We start from the raw sequence: 23,894 nt of genomic DNA, 5'->3' as shown, positions 1-23,894 counted from the left end.
AAATCGATAATCAAAAGATTCATTATATATTTACTCTGATTGCTAGCAAATTTAATCTTAAATTTTATTCATAATCTGGGAATGAATATGTTACTCTTTTGTCGTTAGATTTTTGGGCATTTATAAGTTTTTCAGCTCATTTAACTGGCGCCTAGGGAAGCCATACAACAAACAGCTAGATCAAGTTCCATTTGGAGAAAGAAAATTTGATTTTCAAACTTATCCATTGCAAGCGTAACACATACAGGTTGGTGTATCCGGTCCATTCTCATCACTATAATTCAAATCTTAAACTTTGTTTTCGAGCACCTAGAATAACCGACATTTCAAAATCATGAAAATATTGTGGTATATTATTAATTTTTATTATCATTTATATCAATATAACTAATTGACTGATATATTATTAATAATAGTGCAAGGAAATTTACTATTTCCAATTATTTTTGTCATATTAAAATAATAATTGAAAATGGAACACAAACCATGCTTAATAATACACATTTTTACAAGAAAACTTGTGCGATTTTTTGTTTTTGCTTTTCGTAGGGTAGTATTATAGTAATTGCAAAAAAATCGATTATTAATATTTTTGCAAATCTTTACGTTTCAAAGATTTCTGAATATTTTTGGCTTAGAGAAAATGGATATATGTGATGTGTGTGAGTGTGTTCGGATACAAATTTTCGTCGACAATTTTGAGAGTACGGATCAACCGATTTAAATAATTCAAGAAACATCCTATTCGTTCTTATGGGGAGACGTGTCGATTAGTTTTTGGCAAAGCCAGGTCCAGCCGTTTCGAAGATGGGGACGAAAAGTTCTGAAAATAGTAATTAAATTTTTGACATAACTACGAGTCCGATTTGAATGAATCAAAGAACATTTTATTTGTATCGACAATTTTTTTTCTTACTATTACAATATTTGTTACAACTGCTAAATAATATAACATCTAGTAAGATTAATGAACAACAACATAAATATAAATAAAATAGAGTTCAAAATAAAGGATAACATTTTCATTAAAATGATATTCGTATTATGATCGTTTAATATAAAATTAAAGCAAATAATAATAATGAAATTAGTAAATAAAATTTGTGAATAATAAAAATAATACTAGAAAAACAATAAAGTGCAATAAAAACAATAAGCGACAGATAATAATATAATCTTAGAAATAATAAGATAATATAATAATAATAGTAATATTAGTTTTTAGAAATGGCTCTTTATGAGATTGATAAAATGAACTACTAATTAAATTTGTGGGAAGGCAGGTCTAGCGGTTTTGGAGAGACATTAAAAAAGTAAAAAAATGCCATTTAGCGACTAAAAATGATCATTAGACATATGCACATGAAATTGTCGGATAATTTTTGTAATAATAAGTACAAATTTTGTTTATATTTCGTGTCTAAAACAGCTACGCAGCGCAATTACTTTGAAAGAAAGTTCAAATTCAAATAAAATTTTTGTTCAACTGTTTTGTCTCTCAATGTTGGTACGTTGATATTCTAATATTTTATTTTGTATGTTGGTATACAGCTCAATGTGTCAACTGTCATCTAGCACCTTCATGAAGTGCGTCGACCCCTACGATTTTTCTTTTCGAATGAATGCGGATCTATTTCAGCTTGGCGCCCATAGATGGAAGGCTAGTAGGCCAGGCGGCCATGTTAGTTTGTCGTCATACAAGCAAATAGGTTGTCATTGATGAGTTTTATATTTTTTTACACGAATTTTTATGTGATTGACTAATATAGAGTGAAATTAAAATATATTAAAACAAATATTTTATATCGTTGTCTATCTAAAATTGATTTGTTTTGTGTTTTGACTGGTTAGTGTTCAAGGGTCTAATTCGGAGAGACTTTTTTCATTTATGTGCCTTTATATTAGGTATGTCAAATTTCTAATTTCATAAAACGATAACTAAATATCATATTGTGCAACATTATTTTGAACATTTTGATAGAAATAATTTTGTGTATTAAATGATAAAATTAGTTCTAAAAAAGTTGTTTACTTTGTGACGAACAAATGCCTGCTATTGCGTATATCCTATAAACTTAATTATACTAATGTTTACAATATAGCATGAATTTAATGCGTGAAAAGCTTATGTGAATTCAATCTCTGCCTAAAAAAATGTTATCTAAACTATTGATAACGGTAAACGCTATTTTTACGATTTGGTTTTATATTTTTTAGATCTGTTTACTTTAATTTGATTCTTCATAAAGATACATTTTATACAAATATGTATAAAATTACAAATTGTAACAAGATTAGTTTCTCATTCTCAAATATTTGATTACCATTATGACGTATTGTTTAAATAAATAGAGCAAATTAAAAGTCTATGCTTTTATTTGACATGCATAATGTTTGAACAGTTAGAAGAGAGTTGTAAATAATTAAATTATTTTTGTCTACATATACATGTCATGATTTCTTAAATAAATAACGCTGCTTATTTATAGTATGTGTATATGCGCACAAAGTTCTTTAAAGTTGACAGATAAAAAATGCTTTCAAAATTTTGACGTTTGTCAGACTTTTAATTTGACATTTATAATCACAACTTCTACAAAATTTTTAAATCAATCCATTCAGCAAAATAATACGCAAATAAATAAATATAGAATAATTTTCTTAACAATATTTTTCATTCATTTTATAATAATTTCTTTATAATCAGCTGTTTACTATAAAATTATGCAACTGCGAGTGATACAGAAGAATAATATTTACAAAAGTGTGTAAATGTATTATTTTCAATTGACTAATCAAAATGTGCACAAGTCACGTACGTTCAGGTATGTTGGTGCATTCTTTATGAGTAGGTTCCTGTGTTATTTTTAACATTGGTTAAGTGTGTTAAGGACAAATGAAATAAATCTTTACATTATTGCGGTATCAGAAATGTGGCATTGTCATGCAGCTACAAATTTCCAGATAATAGAAACATGATTCCATAATTTATTTATATTTTGAATAAAAACCCTCAGGCGCTGATTATAATTTCTGCTAATTTAATTACTAGCATTTATATCATCGAGTTTGCTTGTAAACAATTATCTATGGCATCGTGCAAATTGCTCAAACTTCCCGTACCGTACTTAAAAATCTTGGTACGGAACCCCAAAAAAGTTACACAAAATGTGTACACATTATTAAAATCTCTATAAAATATCTGATAATTTGATGTACATATGTCCAATAAACATTTTTGACCGCCAAATGACATTTTTTTAACTTATTTTTATTGAGAGTCCATAACCGCTGGACCTGCCTTCCCAAAAATGTAATCAGTTCTTCGTCTTGTCAATACAAGTAAAATGTTTTTTGATATTTTAAAATCGGACGCTCCGTTCGCTTCAAAATTGATTTACCGTTTTTGGCACTTTTTTCGCGTATCTTCGGAACTACTAGACCTGTCTTCGCCAAAAACTAATCAGCACGAATCCTTATCAATACGAATCTAATGTTTTTTTAAATTATTCAAATCGTTTGTTCGGTATTCATGAAATCGTTGACGAAAATTTGTATCCGCGCACACACACACACATACATACATGTACACACACACGTGCACACACACATATACACACATACATCAATTTTTTCTAAGGTATGCCAAAAGGTTCAGTAACCTTTGACACGTAAATATATATAAAAATTTTCATTTTAGATTTTTTTGCGATTACTATACGAGAAGTTAATAAAAACCCTCAGGCACTGTTTATAATTTTTTCTACTAATTTAATCGCAAGCCTTTATATCATTCGAGTTTGCTTGTAAACAATTATCTATGACATCATGCCTTAAGGCAAATTGCTGGAACTTCCTTAACAGTAATAAAATATTCGAGGAATATTAAATGTTTTCCAACAGATTATCATAAATACACTTTCCATTATTCGTATTTTATAGACAAAATATAAGAGCTTATAAATTAGCCGACGAGGTTTTTATTTGTCTAAAACTAAATAAACAAAACTTAATCAAGCGGAAGTAGAATTAAAGGGTCTTACTCATATTTCTAAGAATTATATAAATTTATTTCAAGTATCTAAATGGGATTTAGAATTTTAGATAGAATAATTTAATATTTAAGAAAATTAAAATCCGAATTATTTTAGCAATTTTAAATTAAAAAATTGGAAATTAAAAAAAAACTAATCGTTTCTTCACAATCAAAATGAATCGGATGCTTTGTTATCTCAAAAACTGCCATTTTTTGTACTTTTAGCTTTGTATCTAGTAAAAGGCTGCACCATCATCCAGTCTTTCTTTCATTACGAATGGAATGCTTTTTGAATCATTCAAATCAGTTAAGCTCCCTAAAACGTCGACGAAAAATTGTATCCATACAATTGCATGCACAAATTTAAAGGGAAATGAAATATTAATGTTACAAATATATTATATTTGAAAGTAATAACACTATATGTATTATTCTCTACTAATGTAAGACCAAACCTTTTTTTAACATTATTATTCTAATTTCTATAAAAATAATTAAACATTATTTTTCGAACTTAAAGTTTCGGTAACATTACATTTTATTCCTGGGATTTGTCTTGTTACTTACCTAGTAATACACAGTCGCGAACTAAATTGTTTCAATTTTTATCTAAGTGGTTTTATTAAATATTTGGCGGAATTTCTAGGATTCAAATGAATCATTTTTTTTAAATATTTAACTTGTTTATCAAAATGTCGCGAGTACGTTAAATTATCGAAAATAAATTTATTATTATTATTATGGTATCATTACGTTTTAAAAGGTAGCACATTATATATTGGTTTGAAAAGTATCATGGTTGAATGAAATATTCATATATTTTTAAAACACTTTATTGCTATTTTGGATTCTTTGTTCGAAGTACAACGTATTACATGCACACACACTCATATTTATTTTTATATATACATAATTACTATTTTGTTGTTCAGAATAAGCATAAGAACATTCTTGAAATTCTTATAGTATTCATATTAGATACTTATAAGACTCGTACCAGATTCATTGCAAAGAAACATTCAATTATTGGCATACTTAACTTTCAAACTTTATTGGATATTTAAAAAGTAACAACTGAAGTTATAATTGAAATTTATAGATCTATAAATATTAATATATATTTATATATATATATATATATATATATATATATATATATATATATATATATATATATATATTAAATGTTAAATATGAACAATCCAACACTCAGATTTTTAACACACACTTTATTTAATTACAGACGTTTTGAGACTATGATATGCCTCATCTTCAGTGTAATTTCAAAACAGTAAAAATTATATACTAATACGTTATTTAATATTTTATTTAAATTACATTTAATTTTTAAAAAAGAAATAGCCCCAACTATCTCTTACAAAGCTTGACACAGTACTGAACATGTGAATATATACAAAAATATTTGAAAAAAATCTTAAGATATATATTTATTACATTTTTATATTTCGAACAAGTAATTCAATTTGGATGTTCAATACAAACAAATCTAAAACTCGTCAATCCAATTCACGCATCTAAAATTAGTCTTAAGGAGCAATGCCACACACCACTAGTTATTATTGATTTGGTAATATCATTGCGCTGCAACCTAATTCATTTATTTTGTACCTGTACTCAATTTCTATTTTTATGAACTATCGGCAGTTAAAAAAGATATATTTAATTAATTTGATGTCGAATTTTTCACTTATCTTTAAATTGTAGGACCTTTGCTCGCGATGCTCTCATATACTTGTCCATACGTTCTTGTGTTGTATGAAATAAACCTGCAAATTTTGAAACAAATCTAAGGGTTCCTAACACATTGTTAGTAGGGTTTATACAAAAACGGACATTTCAGAAAACCGGTTTTTGAATTTTAATTTCACTAAAAAACCGGTTCTAGCCGGTTTTCGAATTTTATATAGAAAATAAATTTTTGCTCGAATATTCTGTAATTTATCCGCAAATTTAGTGTAATTTAAAGCAGTTTTTGACTGAATTTATTTATTGTTCAATTTTATAGCTAGTAAACAAAATTATTTCAATTTTAATTAGTAGAACTAAAAAGTAATAGTTTATCTATTATTCATTATTCGTTATTCATGCATCATTTTCACATATGAGAATGAAAATATTTTTATGATAGTGAAAGGAAAGTTCTCGAATAAATAAATATAATACATTTTTAAATAAAAAAAATTAATTAAAATAAAAAATATATAAAAATATATTAGATACATGTTGATACATACTTGTTAATATCAATTTTAGTTTTAAAAACAATTAAGCTAAACTCGGGTATTGTCTGTCCCGAGATATTTTGATTAATCAATTTTAAACATTCTGATTGTTTTTTTGTTTAATAAAATATGATTTCAAAAAACTGAAAACGTCTATCGAATTGCTACTTATAGACGTGTCCTTTGTTTACTCACAAAATTTCCTGAAATAGAAAATACTCTCATACTTGCTACCAAATTATACTTAATTGTTTTTAAAGCCTGATATATTAATTCTAAGTTTTTTGTTCTTTATTTTGGGGTTTCTAGGGCTTAAAACTTTTTTTAAAGTTTGAGTAGAGGACATTACTTCTTCAAGAAGAAGTCACACTGATTTAAATTAATATATACACTGGTATAAAAATCTAAATTAATATATAAAAAATCTTTCTGGGAACCATTGCAGACTGATAAAATATCAAATGCTATTGAACCGATATGATTTCAAGAATCAAAACGCTTTCATCTATCTTTTATATTTGGCTATATTTGTCATGTTCCATTTATACAGTAAAAACCGACTTTTTTCATTAAAAAACCGGTTTTCGAATTCCATAATTTTCGCCAAAAAACCCTAATTGTTTGTTATTAACCTGTTGACTAGGTATCTCATAGGTTTCATATATTCCGTTCTTAATTATTCATTATATTTGTAGAAAAACTCATTAGATAGTTTAGTAAACTTTAGTGCTCACTCTTTGAAAATTTATCCTTATGTTCATTGTAGCAATGTCGTTTTTGATTTTGAGATAAAAAGTTTGCCTGCGAATCGATTTTATGCAACTAGCGCATGTTGTTTGTTTGTTTGTTGATTTTCAAGGAGTTAAAATTATTATTTTCAAATATTTGATTAATATAACGACGCGTTATTAACATGGAGTACTTCTATCACCTGTGCATAATATTTGAAGAGCTAGTTTTCTCATATCCTAGAAAATTTATTGTTTACAACATATTAGCTTATCTTTATTATCTATGATATAGTGATGTCTGTTCTTTTATAGTTCAAGTTTCTCTCATTTAATAAGTCGTTTAATTACTACATAAAAAGGGCAAATATGGCTTCTCTTACTATATAAAACTAATTTTGTGCGTGGATTTTGTTAATAAATTATTTTCATTTTATTTCAACTAATTATTTCTATTATTAACTATACATTGTCCTTGCGCATCAGCACATTTCTGATTTGGTTTTCTTTTAACGTATAATTTTTTGTGCATTAAAAAGTTAAATCAGATAAACATGTTTACATAGTTGAGCTTCAAGAATTATTAACGAGTTTTTTCAATGTGCATTTTTTATTTAATGGAATTTGCACTTGTTACATTCTTAATTTTCCATGATCTAAAAATAGAATAATTCATAATTGTCAATAATTACAAATAATTATAAATTATTAATTATTACCTATAATAAATATTTCCTAGACACCTTCATTGCTTCGAAAATGAATTAGATTTACAATTCGATTGAATAGAATAGAATAGAACTCTTATTTTTCGAAAATATTCAAATTTTTTATTTTCATTTTTTATTATAACAAGTTGCATTTATTTACTTAACTAAGTCGATTTTTAGAAGGCAACTCAACGGTTAACTTAATCATCATTTCTATATGCAGAATTTATTATTATAATTTATGTAATACTAATACTAATGAATAATTTATTTATGCAGCAATGTCATATGGTCGGGTTATTATTATCTAAAATATATTGCTGTTATCTATTTTATTTTTGCAGCAATGTCATTGTAGTATTATTTTTACCTAAAATATATTGATATCTATATTTTCAAGTGAAAACTGATGTCACTGCTGCTTGACATTAGGCTGTCCGAGACGGGTATTGAATATTTAACTTCTGATTGAAATCCCATTTCTCTATACACTGAACCACGGTGAAGCCCTGGTTTGCATTGAAAACATATATACCGATTATAAAAATGATCAAATAACATTACCAAAAAATCAGCACTCAAGTTTGAAACTAATATATGAGTTTGATAATTCTGATAAAATATTTCAGCTTTTTGAGAATGTATCTTTAAATTTATAGAACGTTGAAGCATAAATAAATATTTTGGAGATTTCTCATATTGCATTTACAGTACTTTTACATCTGTTATTAAAATAGTACCGTTGTTTTATATTAGAGTATTTAAAACATTATTGATGATTAAGAATGCTCTGAAGTCCAAGTCACATTTTTATGTGATGATTCCGATTATTATTTATTCGTATTTTATTTTGTTATGGAAATGATTATATTTATATTTACTACAAGAAAAAAATACGATGAATGAGTTAATTGTTGTGGATTTGCATGCTGCATAATAAATAAATTGCTGTTACATCGATTTTCGAAGATAATTGAGAAAATCTTTAAGTATGTATCAAAGTTCTATTATGACCAAAGATGAAATTCTTGGTGAGCAACATTTTTATGTTGGTTTTAGAAATTGATAAATGAAAAATACTTGTTAAATTTTATATCTTCAATATTGTTGCTTATCATTAACTATATCTTATACTTGCATTTTAACTTAATTATCAGACTTTTTTAATTCCTGCGTTTTCAAATTAACTTGCAATTAAATCTGAATCGACTAAGTCCGATTTTTTTCGAATGGGTTATCATTAATTGAAATGTCGGGTAGGTTATAATAATCGCAAAAAAATCAAATGTGAAATTTTTTATATATCTCTATATTTCAATGATTTCTAAAGTGTGTGAGTGCTTGCGGATACAAATTTTCGTTGACAATTTCAAGAACGCGGATTAACCGATTTGAATGATTAAAAAAAAACATTCGATTTCTATTGATGGGAAGACGTACGGATTAGTTTTTGGCAAAGGCAGGTCTAATCGTTTCGAAAATATGGGGCAAAAAGTGCCAAAAATGGAAATTCAGTTTTTTTGAGAACGAAGCGTCCAATGTGAATAACTTAAAAAACATTTTATTTGTATTGATGAAATGAAGAACTGATTATTTTTTTGGAAAGGCAGGTCCAGCGGTTTCGGAGATATAATAAAAAAGTAAAAGAGTCATTTAAATTGGTGGTCAAAAATGATCATTAATTGCACATGAGCACATGAAATTATCAGATATTTTATAAAGATTCTAATAATTAGTACAAATTCTGTTCGAGTTGTAAATACGTTCAAACATTTTCAAAAAACTACAAAATAAATAAAAAAAAATTTAGAATTATTCAAGAAAGTATTTTTTTTTAATATTTCAGAATTCACAGAAATCTAATATATTTTTCAGTTTCCAAAAAATTTTAAAGCTTTTCTAAAATTTTTAATTTTCAGTACAAGAAGTTTCAGCAATTTGCTTAGGCACCATGCACTAGTTTTAAATTGTATGTTTTCTGTATATTAAATGATACACTCAATCTATTTAACAAACAGATTATTATAAAAAACAGCGCAAACCTCGACATAATCTAATATTTTAAGTTCGTAGAGTTTCACATTAAATATGATATAATAATTAACTTAATTATTAACGCAATTATTTAAATAATAAATATTTATTTATTAAAATTTGAGGTACTATTCCTCCACGCTCGTGCAATATTGATATCATTCAATTACAATAATGATTCTTAAATATGATACTAAGAATTCGCTCAGTGTGTGCGATAATATTACACGATTAGTTGTTTCTAATAACAATGCGTCGATACAAGTACTTATTGATTCCAATTGTTAACCTTTCTAATATTAATACCTTTAGTTTAGTGAATGTTCGTTAATTAATAATATTGTATTTATTGTATTTTTGCTAATTTGACAGAAGCTGGCTGTGTCTTATCGCCGTAGTAACTGACTAACAAACCATTAATCTTCCGCCCAATCATTTCCGAAATATCACGGGACATATTTTCGGAAAAATAATTTAGGAAAACTGTAAAACAAAATTAATCAAGGTAAGTAATTTTCTTGTTATTGTAATTGATTCATAGAATTTATTTCATGTAGTTGTGATATATCACGTATGTTTTTTTAATTTTTTTTTATTTATTTCTTATAACCAATCTGAACCTTGGGTTCAATGAGGTTATTTGCTGACGGGTACAGGGATTTTAGAAATTCCCCCAGTGAGGAATTTCCTTACATAAATATATTGATTAGTTAATTTATTAAATCTTGCGGCCACTTTCTTTTTAATCTTCATGCATATCACGTATGTGTATGTTAAATTTATATCATTCAATTAATTACAATTATTATATTATGAAGAAGTGCAAATTAATAGAAGTTCTTTGTGAATGATAACTTATGTTTTTGAAATTAAAATGATAAATATAATAAAAATGTTATTATTATAACTAAGAATTAATAGAATTAATAATAGAATTATTATATTAAAAGAATTATAGATATTAATATAAAAAAAAGAATATGATAATTATTAATTTTGTTCAGGAATTCTTTGAAATTTAGGAAAAGATTTCTTTTTTTTAATTACAATATCTGTTACAACTGCTAAATAATATAACGTCTTGTAACATTAATGAACAATGACATAAATATGAATAAAATAGAGTACAAAATAAAGGAAAGTATTTTCAATAAAATGATATCCGTATTATAATGATTTAATATAAAATGAAAGCACATAATAATAATAATAAAGGAAAAGAATATGGACTATGGTATTTATTTGTTTACAAACGCACTGATTTTCTTATTATGTTTCTTTTTTTCATTTTTTCTTATTTACTGATTTTTAACTTTTTTAGCGTTAGTAAGACGCTCCGTCCATTAATCACGTGACTGAGTTTTTTAGGATTTTTGGACCCCTCCCCTCCCCTTTGGTGATCCATGGTGATATTCAATATTACTCCCCCCCCCACCAAACATCACGTGTATGTTAAATGTTTGTTAAATTTGTTTTTCTCGGCACTGTTTCCAAAATTTTGAAAACGATTCTATTAAAACGGAATGATGAGTTATAGGTTTCTTTGTAATTACCAGATATATTTTCAAATTTAAAATAATTCGTCATCATTTTTGCCAAAAATCTTGAACTGATATCGAAAATAACAAAAATTTCGAAAGATATCATTTGGGAATCATGCAGATTAGTTTTTGGTAATGATAAGTCGTGCAGTTTCTTCGTATATAATTTTTAAAATATTATTTTCATTGACGCTTTTAATGAAATTTTTGCATAATTTTGAAGTTCATGGTGATATTAATCATAAAATATTAAAGTTTGAATATTTCAATTTTATTCATATTATTTCAAGTAGAAATAATATATAAAAGTGGTTCTTTTGTCCTATATTCTTATTAAACATTTATATATTAGATAAATTTAATTAATACAATTACAGATGTAAGTAAGTTTGAGAGATATCAATTATAAATAGCATTAATTTGCTTTTGGTGAGAAGTGAAAACGTTATTTTATTACTTTTTGATTATTTTATTTATACATATATGTGATATATCGGAAAACTCATGTAACTTGTCTCAAGGCAAAACGTCACTTACATCTAGTTAGCAAATATTTCTAAATAGTTGATTTATTTTTTATCTCCATAATAAATTAGAAAATGTATTGAGTTTTGCCTGAACCTGTAGATTACCTTGTAAAGATAGTTTTTTTTTCTTATAAATTACAATCTGTCTAAATTCAAATTGCAATGTCTATTGAAAAACATTGAGTAATAATTTGACTTGTAAAGATATGATTAGTTTTTGGTAAGAATCAACCAGGTCTTTTCTTTATGATGATTTGTCAAGAAATATTTTTTTGCGATTTTAATGAATTTTTGCATAGGTAAAGCTTTATCATAAAAAAATAATAATGCAATACTTATGTTTAATTTTATTATTACTCAATAAAGTAAATAATACAATTACAGATATAATCATTTTGATTGAAAGATATCAATCGGAAATTGCATTAATAAGTTTTTTTAGTAAAACAGGAAACTTTATTTTGAAAATAAGAAAAACAGTAGAGAAATATCCCAATTTTGAATGGTGCTAAAACCTTGTTCTTGATGTTATTGATCATTTACACATTTCTGAAAATTCATGCCTCAAAATTCAGTCTCAAGTCCAAACGCAATTTACACCTAGTTACAAAATATTTCTAAAAAATTAATTTTTTTCAATTTCATAATAAATTAGAAAAAGTATCAAGTTTTGCCTCAACATATACATTACTGTTATATACTTGTAATGATCTGTTGTGTCAGTCTAATAAATTGGTTTTATCGCGCCACATTCAACTGATAAATTATTATCAGATCGACATATTGTCAGAGTATCATAATATCGTATTGTTTTTAGTACAAAAACTCAAAAATTGCTTATTGTTAGTATAGTGAAATTTTATTCAGTATTGTGTATGTATAATTTTCTTATATTACAAATATATATTTTGCTTTATGAAGAATTGCAAATGTTAAATAAACGCTCTAACATTAATAATAAAAATATAAGCATTTTAGTAAAAAAGTGAAAAATCGCTTATCGTTAGTAAAGTGAATTTTTATTCAGTATTGTGTATGTAATTTTCTTTTATTACAAATACATATTTTGCTGTATGAAGAACGCCAAATGTTGAATGAACGTTCTAGCATTAATATTAAAAATATAAACATTTCTGCTATTATTATAAATATTATTGTTTAAAAGTTTTGAAAGAGTATCGTAATATCGCAAAAAATTGAAAAATCGCTTATTGTAAGTATAGTGAATTTTCATTCAGTATTGCGTGTGTAGGTATAATTTTCTTATATTACAAATATATATTTTGCTTTATGAAGAATGCCAATTGTTGAATAAACGTTTTAGCATTAATAATGAAAATATAAACATTTTTGTTATTATTATAAATAATATTGTTTAATATTGCATATTGCAATATCGCATTGTTTTTTAGCAAAAAATTGAAAAATTGCTTATTGTTAGTACAATGAATTTTGATCCAATATGTTATCTGTATAATTTTCTTAATTACAAATACATATTTTGCTTTATGGAGAATGCCATATGTTGAATAAACGTTCTAGCATTAATAATGAAAATATAAGCATTTTTGTAATTTTTATAAATATTATTGTTTAATATCTCTAAAATTGCTTATTGTTACTATAGTGAATTCTTATTCAGTACTGTGTATGTATAATTTTCTTATATTACAAATGCATATTTTGCTTTATGAAGAATGCCAAATATTGAATAAACTTTCTAGCATTAATAACAAAAATATAAACATTTGCTATTGTTTTTAAAAATATTTTTGTTTAAAAGTTTTTGTTCGCGTGCTATTTGAAGATTCATATTTGAATAAAAACAAATATGAAGCATCACTACGTTTTGTTTGAGGTTTATATTTTGGGAAAAACAAATATGCATTATTTCGGCGTTATGTGTATGTAAGCGTAAAATAATTATTCATCTATTATGAGTATTAAGACTCATTGTTAATGTATTTACTAATTGATCTTTAATTAATTATATCCAGTAAAATTCTGATCATCAAGAATGGTGGCTCTTACCAAAATTTACTTTTATATTATTTTGTTTTGATAATAGTAATTAGCTTTTAAAATAGCTTTTATCCATTTCCTGCGCAAATATCATTAGAATTTTAATTAGAAATGTAAGTAATTTGAACATTCTATTTAAAATCTTCTAGTACATATTTTGTTTCTATTTGAGATATTTTTATAATTTATTTTATTGTCAGTTGTTTGTTATATCTTACAATTAGTAATAAAAACAAATCATAAAATTATACAATTATTATTATTATATTATTAACTTCCCGTAGGGCAAGTTATAGTAATCGCAAAAAAATCGAAAATGAAAATTTTTATATATCTTTACGTTTCAGAGGTTTCTGAACATTTTGGCATACCTTAGAAAAAATGGATGTATGTGTGTGTGTGTGTGTGTGTGTGTGTGTGTGTGTATGTGTGTGTGTATGTGTGTGTGTATGTGTGTGTGTATGTATGTATGTGTGTGTATGTATGTGCGGATACAAATTTTCGTCGACGATTTCGGGAACACGGATCAACCGATTTGAATAATTCAAAAAACATTCGATCCGTATTGATAAGGAGACGTGCTGATTAGTTTTTGGCAAAGGCAGGTCAAGCCGTTCCGAAGATACGGGGTAAAAAGTTCCGAAAACGGTAACTCAGTTTTTAAGAGAACGGAGCGTCCGATTTTAATAATTCAAAAAAATTTTATTTGTATTGACAAGATGAAGAATCGATACAACTTTCATGAAGGTAGGTCCAGCGGTTTCGGAGATATAGAGGAAAAAGTAAAAAATGAGCCATTTGGCGGTCAAAAATGATCATTAGACATATGCACATCAAATTATCAGACATTTTATAGAGATTTTAACAATAAGTATACATTTTGTTAACATTCCTATCGGTTCCGTACCAATGCTTATGCGTTAGACAGCGACGCGGCGCTTACGCGCTTTATATTTTGTTCCTAGGTAGTTAAAGCAGTACGATTGCTTTGAAAAAAAAGTTCAGATCTTCCACAATATGTCAAAATAAAAAAAAAAAATTTTTTTCAAAAAAAAAAAAAAAAATTAAAAAAAAATTTTTTTAAAAATATTTTTTTTTTCAAAAAAAACTAATTTTTTGTCCAATTTATAGTTTCTCAAAAATCTTATTTTTTAAAACTAATTTTTTTTCAAAAATGTTAATCGTTTTAAAAAATAATAATAATTTTTGGTACGGGAAGTTCCAGCAATTTGCCTTAAGGCACGATGCCCTAATTGCCTTAAGACAGAATTCCACTTACAGCTAGTTATATTATTATTATTTTCTTTAGATGAGAAGACAGCGCGACGAAATGCAAGTAAACGTCGCAGGCCTGCGCAGAAATATAAAGAATCTTGCGCATAACTATTCAGATGCTCAGGTATGCTTATCATTTTATATTATTTTCTAATTATTTTTTTTATAAATGTGAAAACTGATAACTAACATTAAATTATACATTGCATGCACTAATTATGTTTAAATTATGAATTGTTTACAAGCAACTCTTAATGAGTGTACTATTTGTGTTTAATATATGACCATCTTCTGCTTTGATCTAGATCTGTTGTGAACTCTAAAATACATATTCACTGACCTGTTTATTTATTACTTATAAGATAATAATTACTTTGATTTCTGAATTCGCAACCGAAATACTAGGTTATTGATAGTTATGGATATGACTCAAACTTTTACTATTTTTATAATAGACTAGCAAACCCGACGAACTCCGTTTCGCCACCAGATGGTTTCGTGAGAAAGATGAAGAAATTTTTTGTTTGTTTTATATTTGAAATGAAAAATTTGATCAGGAAGGAAAACCCGACTTATTTTTATATATATAGAAGAAGAAGATAATCTATTTGAAATTATTTAAAATAATTGTTGATTATTTTTATTACTCGAATTTTTATTTACGGTGCGTGAAGTTCCAGCAATTTGCATTAGGGCACGATGCCATGCACCATTAATTTTCTTAGCTATAAACCTTGCGGAGCCCGAGACCTTTCCAACGAATGCAAAATTGTCGAAATCGGTTCGTGCGTTCTGGAGTTATTTCGTCAGGAAGGAAAACCCGACTTATTTTTATATATATAGAAGATTACATGTTTATTTTGTAATATTCATCAGTATATATTTATTTTATTTGGAGCCAGCCGTGTCTTGACCGGCAGGGTCGTGGCCTATCTTAAGTAATTCCGGTTTTGATCCCCACCTTTGTCAAGCTCGATATCAAGCAGTATGATATGAAATGTTTACTTGAGGTTTTAGATCTCAAATATAATCTTATATGAAAATCACCTTTCGCTGACATTACTGCATCACATACAACTTAATACTATTAGATAAACATTTCTAATACCTATAAGTATATTACTGTACTTATACATGGTAATATAAAATATGAGTAGTCAACCACTGAGTTGCCCTCTTGAAGATTAGAAGACGATAGATTAGGAATGTAGCTAGTAAACAACAGCTCAGAGAATACATATTTTTAATCGCTATTAAATATTTATTTAGGTCTACTAATTTTCAAAGACCATATATCAAAAATATCAACGATTTTTAGGAAATCTTTGTTATATCAATCGTTCTGATATATAATCCTATCTCATTATCAGTGGGCATATATTTTGAGGACATAAGGAATACAGAATAAATGTGTAATACAATAGTTATATTTTTCTATTTATTTATTATTATTATAGTTATTATTACTATTTGTTTAGATTATGTTCTCACTGTAGTATTTTTTATGTTATTTTGAAAATTATCATGATGCCACCCATTTTTTATCTAATATACAAATTCGCATGCTTAACTTTCTATTTTTAATCTAAATTTTTTGTTTTAATATTTATTTTCTTAATATTTTCGAACTATTTTTTTTAGATCAAAGTTCGAGAGGCAACCTCAAATGACCCATGGGGACCCAGTTCGACTATTATGTCAGAAATCGCCGACTTGACCTACAACGTCGTAGCATATACGGAAATAATGCAAATGGTTTGGAAAAGACTTAACGATCATGGAAAAAACTGGAGGCATGTTTATAAAGCACTAGTTCTACTAGAATATTTGATCAAAACTGGCAGTGAAAAAGTGGCACAACAATGTAAAGAAAATATCTTTGCCGTTCAGACTTTGAAAGATTTTCAGTATATGGAAGAAGGTAAAGATAAAGGGGTAAATGTTAGAGAAAAGGCAAAGCAATTAGTTACTTTGTTGCGTGATGAGGAGCGTTTGAGAAATGAACGTGCAAGAGCATTGAAAGCCAAGGAACGGTTCGCTCAGTCGGCAAGCGCCTTCGGAAGTGACGGCGGTGATCGATCACCTGACAATGTGAGTTCTTATATATACATTTCTATATATAAATAGTTGTTTTTAATGTTCGTTTGAAAAACTAATCTATTTTTGAATTTTGATCAAATTCAGTCAAGATTAATCGACTATAAGTCATGGATATTTTAATTGATCTGATTTGATGTGATTCTAGTTTTTTTTATCATTTTATATCCTAAAATATTTAACGTTCCCAAGATTTTGACTTGTCTCTAAGTTGACTTTGCATACACGCACATCAGTCATATACATTTTATTTTATTTGCTTGTATATAATTGTATAGTGCACCATATATCCTTTTCTTTGTCAATAATGTTTTAAAATTGGTTGGGACTACCAAAGATTAGGCCTATTATTAAAATTACGTAGGAGAAGTACAGACAAATTGGTATACATAGACAAAATGACACGGTGGCCTTATTTAAATCATTAGCCTTATTGGTTAGTTTCAGTAACATTTCCGCGAATGTATCAAATGAAGACAGGCATAATCACAATCAAATCTGACAATTTTGAGTGTCATTGTCCAAGTCTCGACAAAAGTTCAAACGTGTATTGCACATCAAAAGTTTATTTTGACGGTGGTTTTCTCATGTTTTCTGTGGACTTGTTTCTTGTTATTTGTAAGGATTGGTAAAGTCGAGCAACTTATGCAACTATTATGGTACTAGGGATTTTGATCAATCTTATTGCAATTATCAGGTGGAATTTCGATAATTATCCATTCACTTTTGAACAATGGGACATGCTTATACAATCGACAAAATGATATAGTACTATTTCGCAAGTATTACAAGTAAGATCATATGAGGCCAAGAAAAAAGAAAATTAAAACCTGTCAAAGTTAATTGGATTTAAACTTCTACTCTACTTCTAAAAACAGACCGAAGAATTAATCCATCGATAAAAAGAAGAGAATTGCATTTGTTGCAAAACCCTCTATTTACCTTAAGAGCCTGGTGGAAGTTGGTTTTGATGCATGATTTGTTGCCCCTTTGGGTGGTCACCATAGATAAACAAGTATAAAGTTTGTGGACACATGTGTTATGTGCTCAAAGAGGACTAAACTATTTGTATACGAACTGTCTTCTTAAAGATCGGTGTGTCATATGGCCTTACCTTATATGTCATCTTATCCGAACTATTTTTTTTTTTTATTTTTTTTATTCTGCAGTCTATACCGTATGTATCAACTAGGGCTAATAAAATATGATACCAAAAATAATAAAAATAAAAGAAAAAAATTAGCAAAATTAAAGTATTAAAGTTAATTATACTATATTAGGGCTACAGGTATTTTTCTTCTAAGGCTTGTCTTCCAGATAGACTAGACTGACTAAATCATTAGGATGGACGTCTATTCCGTTTTTATATTTGGTGGCAACCATTGTTATTTGTTTTAGAATTGTAGGTATGCCTGTATCTTTGTGGAGGATCCATGTTGGCGTGTAGCGAGGAGCATTTAATATCCACCTCTGGATTTTGTTTTGAGCACGTTGAATGTTGTTTTAATTGCTCTTTTTGGCTGTACCCCAAAGTTGAATACTATAGGTCCACACGGGTTTGGTGACTGCCTTATATATTAGTAATTTGTTGTAAATTGATAATTCAGAATTTGTGTTTAGGAGTCAATAATATTTTTTGAAAGTTTGATCTGTCTTTGGTTCTTTATGTGTATTTTCTAATTTAGTTTTCTGTTCAAGTTTTTTATAATTATTTGCTTTTTTTTCCTTATTATGTTATTACACTTTATTAAAGGACTATGTTACTGGTATAGTCAGTTAACCTAAGATCAGTAAAAACTATTGATAATGATTATAATAGCATTACTGAATACAATTATCGAATCAGGTATAAGTAAATTAAATTCTGCTTCCATTTTTAGTTTCGACCAGCCGAATGGTGCGCCACTCCTCCGCCGACCCATGCCAGTCCGTTGTCTTCACGTGAAATGGAGTCGGCAAGACCACAAACAGCTGGTGAAGAAGAATTACAATTGCAACTAGCCTTGGCAATGAGCCGCGAAGAAGCAGAGCAGGAAGAGCAGAGGCGCAGGAGCGACGACGTTAGATTACAATTAGCGCTTAGCCAGAGCCAACAAGATTTTCGGTGAGGCTTAGATATTTTGATTTCGTTGAGTTACATGCACTTTGATAAAGCAAATTATATTGCTGAACAGCTTCCCAAAGAAAAATTTTATGTTTTCGCTAGAAATTTCAACGTTAGACGTTTAAAATAATCGGAGTTGTATGCACCTAAATTGTAAAAAGTATATGGTGTACATTGGGTCAAGATTTGACTTTTCGACAAAATTTCCTTAAAAACATGTACCGATTTAAAAAAAAATTCAATGCCATTAGATAAAACTTGGTATTAAATAGCGTTGATTAGTTTATTTATAACATATTATAGTTTAACATACGTTGTATAGATTGATATAGTAAATACAAAGAAAAAAATCTAAAAAAAAATATTAAAATTAAATGTTTTATATCATACTAGTTAAATTGTCATACTAGCGAAATACCCTTTATGCGTTATAATATTTCAATCAAGTGTTTTGATTAAATTACGGCGGTATCTGGATGTCCCTATGATACTTCGCAAATTTGTTCTCATAAATTTTTTATCCTTAAGAACACCTTCCCTTTACATATAAAGCATCTCGAGGTTGGTTCACAATGAAACAGTTTCGAAGCGTCTAAAAATATTTTGTGATCTCACATATATAAAATTTTGATAAATTTTCTACAAAGTTATAGTAACTGTTTTATGATTCTAATTTTCTGAGCTTTAAGCCTCCTTTTCTCATGGATATTAAACATCCATAGCTCGAGGTATTTTCAATGTAGTAAATGTACATTTCATTTTGATAGATTGTTTATTTATATGAAAATTCAATTGCGCATTAAAAAATTATAAATTTTGCCTAATAATCGGTTTGTTGTTCTTGAATCCGCAATAATGATCAAAATTTTATATTGGATACTTTTATTTCACAATACTACAATTTTTATGTAGATTCAAGATTGCTCGTCTATTGAATATTTTCCTATCTACATTGTGGGTGCTACATCCCTTGGAAATTGTTCTAATGAGTTTGATTAAAATGCTTGATGAATTATTAATAATGTTAATGGTGTAATTGAACATCCTAAAATGTTATGGGCATAGAAAAAGTTGTTTAATTATGTATATTCAATCGATGTTTATAATATTGGTCAAATAATATTATCAAATGTTCATAATATTACCAAAGCTGACGTACGTACTTATAAGTATATTATTTATAAATAAAATGTTTTATAGAACATGAAAGATATCAAATCGAATTAAAATCAATAAATATATTGGGTAATTTTTTATATCTTTCTTGTGCGTGGTTAGTTACCCAGACTTTCCATAAACGGCCACTTAGCTTTTCCATTTTTGTGTATGACGTTCTTTGAAAATAAGAAATTAGTAAAAACATTCATTTTGCAGCATTAAATAGCTGTATTTATTTTTATAGTGTATACAGTTTAATTTGTATTTTATTATTATAGACCGCAAACGCAAACGTCATCAACTTCTAGCAATATGGTTGATCTTTTGGACGTATCTTTAAGCGATTTGGGCGCATCAGCACCACCTGCATCAGACCCATGGGGACTACCACCTCCGACAAGTGCTAAAATACAAGTATGTAACTTAATTGTAATTGCATTGATTATAACACAACCGTAAATGATTTTTAATAATTATTGATGAGCTACAAGTTATTTTTACCTATTATGATCGAACTAACATTAATAGCTAACAAACAAAGTTCGTTGATGTTTAGTTCATTTAATATATTCTTCATAAAACTTTTGAATGTTATCTTCTGCATATTTTATTGCTATATTAAACGATAAAGAATTTTAATTTCACCAATTTAAAATAAATTCAAAGATAGCAGTGTCATTCTTTTATTTATGCACTCAACGAGCATTGCTTTCATAACTAATAAATAAATAAGTGATAAGGTATTATTATATGTAATGCCAAAAGTGCTAATCTAAAATAAATAACTAATAAACAATAAATCACTCTAGAAGATTGCTAATATTTAGGCTGTATGACTAATTTTCACATATAAATATTTACATTATTTACTAGTACTTTATTTTTGGGTTCTTTCTTTTCTATCTTTCTCTTATTTCTGTATAAACACAAAGTTAATTTTATCTTTATACATATTTCTAACACAGTTAATTTACTTTTCATAATATTAAATACAAGGTACATAATTTGTAAAGCTTCTTCAGAGATAAATTTTGCAAAAAAAAATAACTTAAATATTCTGTACCTTTTGAGATTAAATTACGTGTATGTGTAGTGGAACTTACCATATTATTTTGCTCTTTTTGCATGTTATCTATACTAACCTGCATGTCTATCTGCACAGAATAATGTAGAATTTGATCTTTATGGGAGATTAATTCAGGTATGAGATTTTTTTTTTCTATAATTGATTGGAGCAATGTTTCATTTAACTGTATATAGATAAATATTGTATTGCAATAATTTTCAGTCGGATCCATGGAACACAACAACAAGTCCAGTAGCAGACCCATGGTCCAAATCAAACAATTCTCAACACAGATCACAAACTGCTGCAGTGGATCCGTGGGCACCTGCTAGTCATAGTAACACTACAAGTCCCTTAGGAGTCAGTATCATTTTAAATATATATTATAATTTTATCTATATGAGCTACAGATTCTCTCAAACTTTGTTGGCTACTTTTAAGTGAAAAGAATTTTTATTTTATATAGTTTCTTTGAGATCTTATCATGTATCAATAATTCTTCTTGTTTGCTTGTATTACATTTTACACTTTATTGGCACTATCCACTCATTTTCAAGTTTCTATGTCCTTATATGTCCTTTATTAACTTTTTTTAAATTCATTTAAATTTAGAGAACTAAAGTAGTATGTAATTAATAAGATTTTATATTGCAGTTCCGAGATCCAGCCAATATGAGTCCACTCTTACAGTCTACTGAGCGGCCTTCCCCGCTTGGTGCACCAAACAATTTGTCCAGCCCTAGCAGTGATTTAAGTGAATTTGACATCATAACAAATAGAAACAAAAATGAAAGTTTAGCAGATTCAAATTTAAACAATGGAAAGAGTCCAAATAATAATACTAATGGAAATGATCCTTTTGATTTAGGACATCTTGATGATTTATTGGGTAAATCAAAATTGGTTTATTTATTTATGTATTTATTTATTTATTCACAAGCCGTCAGTATAATGATATTATAGTAATGCTCATGCCAATTTTATTATTTTTTCTTGTGAATTAACCAAGACAGTAATTTCATGATTACATTGTTTGTTGTGATATTATTATATGATTTATTAAATGCTTTTTGGCATTATTTGCTTATATGACATATGATAATTTAATACAATGTTAAAATACTCTTTTTTGGCTTAAAAAATTGATTTTATTATTATTTTAGTAAAAAGTTTTCCAAAGATGTTTATTTATAGATATTTTGTTTATATTTATTAATCCAAAACTTGTATGCATATATTTTAGGGGGACCTATTTCAAATGACGACCAAAATGCTGGAAAATCTACAGGCTGCATAAAGAAAACTCCACAAAGTTTCTTAGGGGAAAATAGTGCACTTGTCAACTTGGACAACCTAATCAAACCTACACCACCAATGCCCACAGCTAATCCTGCTCCTTTTGGAACTGCAAATCCTTTCCAAGATTTGAATGCTGCACAGCCACCTGTTAAAAATAATCTATTCCAGCAACAAATGCAACCAGTAAGTAGTCATACTCATACATACGCCAGAAGTACTCAGTTATAAGTAAAAGCTAGTATGTACTTCCTTCTGAATGTGTATAAAAAAGTATATTGTCCATGAATTTTAATAATTATATCATGGGTTGTCGATCCCAGATTATTTCACTGTTTTACCAATTAATTTGTTTTACAGGTTAAACCCAGTATGAATCAGATAAAACAACCTCCTTTTGCATTAAATGAAGCTGTTAATAATTCAGCTCAACCAAGAGATCCATGGGCACCTATACCTTCCTCTCAAGGTACAGATTTGAATTCACCTTGGGCCCCATTATCTAATGTCAGTCGAGATACAAATAATCTAAATTCACCTTGGACTATACAACCCGCAAGAGATCCGAATTCAGCATGGATGAAGCAGGATCAACAATCTGTCAATCCTTTCTTGTCTTAATCTTCAGTAAATAAAAGTTGAGTATATATTTATATTAATGAATGTAACGGGTTTTTATATTTATATTCAGTAGAATGCATTTAGCCCAATAGAAGATACCTCATTTCTGGCATGGAGTTTAATACTGCTTTTAGACTTCTATAAACATTTGTTTTTTATAATTTCTTCTTGACAATAGTTACGAATGTTGCAGCAATGCTCCTGAAATATCACCTGATACATAAATAGCAATTGTTTAGTAATTATTTAGCAAAATTTATTATTTTATCTTTTCACCTTTAATGTTATAGCATGCGGTATATTTTTTTATGTATAATCTAATTTAATTTAATAAATTGATTGTACAGTAACTAACTGCTCGATGCAGGACTTAGAAAATAATATCAAAAAAGGTTTCATTATGCGAATAAAACATATATCATCAAGAACAATGAAT

At 27.5% G+C, this 23,894-nt stretch overlaps 1 protein-coding gene across 4 annotated transcripts; it reads left to right on the top strand.

Moving 5' to 3' along the window:
• Window positions 1-1,676: 1,676 nt before the first annotated feature.
• Window positions 1,677-23,894, top strand: LOC113370172 (epsin-2-like). Of its 4 annotated transcripts, none has more exons than XM_026610843.1 (11): window positions 1,677-1,905; window positions 10,127-10,256; window positions 15,151-15,240; window positions 16,758-17,207; window positions 19,094-19,317; window positions 20,754-20,889; window positions 21,638-21,676; window positions 21,764-21,901; window positions 22,196-22,430; window positions 22,785-23,023; window positions 23,198-23,894. In XM_026610843.1, exons 3-11 carry the CDS (start codon window positions 15,151-15,153, stop codon window positions 23,456-23,458), a joined length of 1,812 nt encoding a protein of 603 aa, XP_026466628.1. In that variant the 5' UTR covers window positions 1,677-1,905; window positions 10,127-10,256; the 3' UTR covers window positions 23,459-23,894. The 4 variants fall into 4 exon arrangements, with proteins under 4 accessions (XP_026466628.1, XP_026466627.1, XP_026466629.1 ...); XM_026610842.1 differs by having other exon boundaries at window positions 10,124-10,256; XM_026610844.1 differs by lacking the exon at window positions 10,127-10,256.

Source organism: Ctenocephalides felis, unplaced genomic scaffold, assembly GCF_003426905.1.
Source record: "Ctenocephalides felis isolate EL2017-DRISC unplaced genomic scaffold, ASM342690v1 CF-g0.4_SCAFFOLD_01492, whole genome shotgun sequence".
NCBI lineage: Eukaryota > Metazoa > Arthropoda > Insecta > Siphonaptera > Pulicidae > Ctenocephalides > Ctenocephalides felis.
The sequence above is the reverse complement of the archived record's forward strand: the minus strand, read 5'-3'. Positions and strand labels throughout refer to the sequence as shown.

Coding starts and splice junctions, on each gene's coding strand:
- LOC113370172 (XM_026610844.1), top strand. CDS start 15,151: ATGAGAAGACAGCGCGACGAAATGCAAGTAAACGTCGCAGGCCTGCGC. Junction 21,677..21,763: donor TTTATGGGAGATTAATTCAG/GTATGAGATTTT, acceptor AATAATTTTCAG/TCGGATCCATGGAACACAAC. Junction 23,024..23,197: donor TCCAGCAACAAATGCAACCA/GTAAGTAGTCAT, acceptor TTTGTTTTACAG/GTTAAACCCAGTATGAATCA.